General features: G+C 42.6%; 1 protein-coding gene across 1 annotated transcript; it reads left to right on the top strand.

Moving 5' to 3' along the window:
* Positions 1–2,838: 2,838 nt before the first annotated feature.
* LOC142014082 (olfactory receptor 5AR1-like) lies at positions 2,839–3,777 on the top strand. The gene has a single exon (XM_074996107.1). The coding sequence runs from the start codon at positions 2,839–2,841 to the stop codon at positions 3,775–3,777; it is 939 nt and encodes a 312-aa protein (XP_074852208.1).
* Positions 3,778–5,046: the final 1,269 nt, after the last annotated feature.

Raw genomic sequence — 5,046 nt, 5'->3', positions numbered from 1 at the left:
CATTTATTTGGCCAATAACTGTAAGTGTCCCTCCCAAGGAAGGAGCTCACAACAGTGGGTTTAGCAGGCTAATGCTCAAACCACCAACCTATCCCTTCTCCCTGAAGTCTGCTCCCTACCCTCATAACCTGCTGTCATCATTGTTCTGGTAAATGTGTGTGGCAGCAGCATATGTAAAATTATGATTGAAACTGAATCCCAGCTCCAACAGCCTCCCGCTCACCTGCCTTCCCCCTTGCCTCAGCAAGCAGCGAGGGCTGATTCCCTGCCAGCTCATTCAGGTGGGAAACAACATTTCAGCTTCCTCATGGCACAAACTGGGCTCTGTGACGTAAACATTTTGTTAGTCTTTAAAGTGCTACATGACTGCTTTTTTGTTTTGGTAGAATACACACTAACTTGGCTATCTCTCTGTTATTACCCACCAAACTATGACAAATAAGATCAGTCGTTATGGTTGATGGAGGAAACACAATAATCAGAGAAGCTCAGAATGACGCCACAAGTATCAGCTCACCAATTTTGATAACATTTTGTTAGTCTTTAAAGTGCTACATGTCTCCTTTTTTTGTTTTCATAGTTTGGTGGGGTGATCTAGCAAAGAAAGGACATACAATATTATACTCAGGGATGGATGGATGGATGGATGGAACAAAGGAGGGGTTGCTCATTGGGAGAACTCCTATATAGCCCATAGGTTCCAAATTCCACCTGTTTGAGTAGAATGGGGGTGATTCTGAAACTAGGAATAACTGAGAAGAGATCAGCAGTTTCCAGAAAAAACAAACATGATTCTGGGATGCATTACCATGTGTGTTGTGAGCAAGACATGAGAAGTCATTCTTCTGCTCTAGTCTGTGCTGGTTAGGCCTTATTTGGAGTATTGTGCCCAGTTCTGGCCACCCCATTTCAAGAAAGGTGTGGAGAAATTGGAAAGGGTCCAGCAAAGAGCAACAAGAATGATCAAAGGTCTAGGGAACATGACATATGAAAGAAGGCTGAAGGAATTGGGCTTGTGTAGTTTGGAAAAGAAAAGATTGGGGGGGGGGCATGATAGCAGTTTTCAGGTATCTAAAAGGGAGGAGAGAGAAAACTTGTTCTTCTTGGCCTCTGAGGATAGAACAAGAAGCAATGGGCTTAAACTGCAGCAAGGGAGGTTTAGGCTAGACATTAGGAAAAAGTTCCTAACTGTCAGGGTGGTCAAACACTGGAATAAGTTGCCTAGGGAGGTTGTGGAATCTCCATCTCTGGAAATATTTAAAGACAAGTTAAATAAATGTCTATCAGGGATGGTCTAGATAGTACTTGGTCCTGCCATGAGGGCAGGGGGCTGGATTTGATGACTTCTCAAGGTCCCTTCCAGTCCTAGTACTCTATGATTCTATTGTGTCTCAAGCTTTTCTACAGACTAGCGTAGATGCACGAGCTTCCGCTCTGTCAAATAGTCTGTTCCTTTCACTCCAAACATATTGCTAAAGCTGGTAGAAAAGTTTTCTTGAGAGGAATTTTATAGGATTTTCATTTCAACTATCTTTTTCATGTAATTATCTTTTCCATGGAATTTTTCATCTTTCTGTCCAAATACCAGTCATCCTTCCTTCTCAAACTATGTGGCTATGGCACTCTGGTAATGCTCCAGGGTAATTCTGCTAGAGAAGAGACCATCGTGTGTCACAGGTGATGGAGTCCAGGCTGGATGATAGGGATGTAGTATCTGAGGCACCTCTGTGAAAGTCTGAGTAGATATATTATGTTTTCAGCCAAAACCTTTTTGTCTCAATAACAACAAAAAGTTTACTGATTAGCTCTACACAGTACAAGGTTTGAACTGAAAACAGGAAGATGAACTTTATGCCGTGCTTTACATTGTAACTCTGATAGAAGTTTCATCATTTAATGACACAGAAGGAAAGAAGGTACCAAATTAATCTCCAAGGACTGAGTTACGCTGAGGGTGACTTGGTTGGCTGAGCACCTTAATTAGATGTTGTGTCTCTCTGAGCTCAGTTATTCCCAGTTACCTTAAAGTGTATGTCCCACATAAACAGATCTCAGTATAAAACTTCCTGACTGTTTGAAATTGGAACATTTTGTTGATGGGGAAACACCACTGTATCTCCCTCTTCTCAACAGGTACGTCCTACTGTCCAGCATTATAGTCACTCAGACATACAGACACCACAGTGATGAGCAGCTTTTGAATTCAAGGCCTTTAGCACTTAAAGCCTGAATCCCAGCTCCTAACCCATGAGCTAAGGGAACGAGCACATTGGGTGGAAAAAAGAGGGAATTACATAGTCAGTGAGGCCAGCACTTTCCTGAATTCGCCAGATAGTCTTACAGACTAATATAGGCCATCTGCAGACCCAAAAAAGCTTAATAAAACACAGTCAGCAGGTGGTACCCAAAAGGATATAGCCACAGAGCCCACCTTCCCCAAAAAGGGAAGAGAGATTGAAACATACTGGTTCTCAGCACTTCTTGATCCAAGGGATAATCTCATCAAACTGAGAATGTTTTTACCTTGATTCTCTCACAGCAGATTTGCAAGACATTGTTTGCTCCTCGTCTTAGAAACTAGGAGGGTTTGTGGTTGGGGGTGTGCGATTAACATGGCATGTCATTGCACTTGTCTTGGGTGCACATTATATAGACTAACTGGAATGACAATCTCTGAACATCTGGCTCTGTGGAAAACTGGCTCCCCAGAATTGGTAATGGTACCCATTAAGAAACTGATCTTCATTTGTCTTCACTTGATTTGTTACAGAGAAGACATTAATTGCCTGCACCATCCGCCTGGTCACTTCACTGTAGTTGCCTGATCTTGGCTCAGAGATGGAAGAGAGAAATCTCTCAGTGGTGAATGAGTTCATTTTCTCAGGACTGACAGATCATCCAGAACTGCAGGTCCCCCTGTTTGGGGTGTTTCTATTGATTTATGTTCTCACGCTGGTGGGAAATGGGGGGATGTTCTTGATAATCAAAACTGACTCCCGGCTCCACATCCCCATGTACTTTTTCCTCCAGAATTTGTCTTTATGTGATCTTTGCTATTCCTCAGTAATTTGCCCTAAAATGCTGCAGGATTTCTTAGCTGAGAGGAAAAGCATTTCTTACGCTGCCTGTGCTGTGCAAATGTATTTCTTTATTACTTTTGTGGACATTGACAGTCTCTTGTTGGCTGTGATGGCGTATGACCGTTATGTGGCCATCTGTAACCCACTGGGCTATAGGGTAACCATGTCTAGGGACCGTTGTTACCTGCTGGTGGTCGGGGTCTGTACCGTGGGGTTGATGGATGCCCTGATACTCACATGTTTTACATTTCGGCTCTCGTTCTGCCACTCAAATGTCATCAGTCATTTCTTCTGTGACATTCCCCCACTGATGGCGCTTTCCTGCTCTGACACCCGCATCAATGAGCTTGCACTATTTTCCTCCATGTGCTACATTGTAGTGAGCAGCATTGTGACCATCCTCCTCTCCTATGTGTGTATTATCTCCACCATCATGCAAATCCACTCAGCAGAGGGCCGACGCAAAACCTTCGCCACCTGCACTTGTCACTTGACTGCGGTGGTCATGTTTCATGGCACTCTCCTTTTTATGTATTTCCGACCCACCTCCAGCTATTCCATGGACATGGACAAAATAGCTTCAGTGTTTTATACTCTGGTGATCCCCATGTTGAACCCCGTCGTCTACAGCCTGAGGAACAGGGAGGTGAAGGAGGCCCTGAGGAAAGCAATCAATAAACTCCTAACCAATTTTTGAATATGATCACCTTGCTGCTGATAGGTTGAGAAGGAGGGGAAACAGATGAATTCACTTTCTAGACGATTCCAATGTCATTTCGCTGAGCCTGTGGTAGTAATGTTCATTATTACATTGTTGTTTTTGTGATCTGCTTGTATTCCAACAAGGTTGGCAGGCTGCAACCAAGAAAAGGGATTCAGAGCTCCATTAGGCTATTATCCCAGCAAAATTAAAGGAGGCCCTTGTTTCACATATGTGAGTGTATACATGTATGTCATTTGCTTTGAAATCCTAGACCTTTTTGTATTTGGAAAGAAGACTGGGGTATGAAATGTCCCTCTTCTTTGTAGCTCAGCTGTCTTTTTTTGTAGCTGCTTTGGTTTCATTATGACCTGTTTGATTTCTATGGCTGAAGCCAAGGAAGTTCTTGCAGAGTTTGTCACTTATTTTATGTCCATACAGTATAAGGAAGAATATGATTTACATGACAATGGCCTTCATTCCTGTTAAGAGAACAACAAAACAAACAGCAGCGTGGTTTCTAAGGAAGAGCACAGTGTGTGTTCATCCTCTGTGAAAGTTTTCCCTGAACTGCATACAAAATAGCACAGGAAGTATGATTCTTTTCTGCAACATAAATTAAACAGAGAAATAAAATCATATAAGACACTTGATATTTAAGCACCATCAGTGGTTTTGCTCTGGTTTGTTGCTTTTAGTGCTGTGGGAATATATTATAGAGTCCAAAGTGTATCAGAGAGGTATCTGTGTTAGTCTGTATCTGCAAAAACAACACAAAGTCCTGTGGCACCTTATAGACTAACAGATATTTTAGAGCGTAAACTTTCACGGGCAAAGTCCCGCTTTGTCAGATGCAATGTAGTGGAGATTCCACAGGAAGGTCTAATTATATAGGCTCATGAAAAGGAGGGAGTTCCAGTCAAGAGGAAGGCCAGTGCTGACGAATTCAGTTCTGTCAGGGAGGATGTGGCCCACTATCAGGAGCTAATGTGGAGGTGTGAACGCCAAAAGAGGAAAAACTGCTTTTGTAACTGGCCAGCCACTCCCAGTCTCTGTTCAGTCCTTAATTAATGGTGTCAAATCTGCAAATGAATTGCAGCTTTGCAGCTTCTCTTTGGAGTCTGTTTTTGAATTTTTTTGTTGCAAGATGACTCTTTTAAATCTGCTACTGAGTGTCCAGGGAGACTGAAGTGTTCTCCTCCAGGTTTTCCTGCATTACCATTCCTGATACTTGATTTGTGTCCATTTATTCTTTTACATAGAGAC

Source organism: Carettochelys insculpta, chromosome 6 (assembly GCF_033958435.1).
Source record: "Carettochelys insculpta isolate YL-2023 chromosome 6, ASM3395843v1, whole genome shotgun sequence".
NCBI classification, from domain to species: Eukaryota; Metazoa; Chordata; order Testudines; family Carettochelyidae; genus Carettochelys; species Carettochelys insculpta.
The sequence above is the reverse complement of the archived record's forward strand: the minus strand, read 5'-3'. Positions and strand labels throughout refer to the sequence as shown.

Bases quoted from the DNA above. Each gene is read 5' to 3' on its own strand.
- LOC142014082 (XM_074996107.1), top strand. From the start codon at position 2,839: ATGGAAGAGAGAAATCTCTCAGTGGTGAATGAGTTCATTTTCTCAGGA.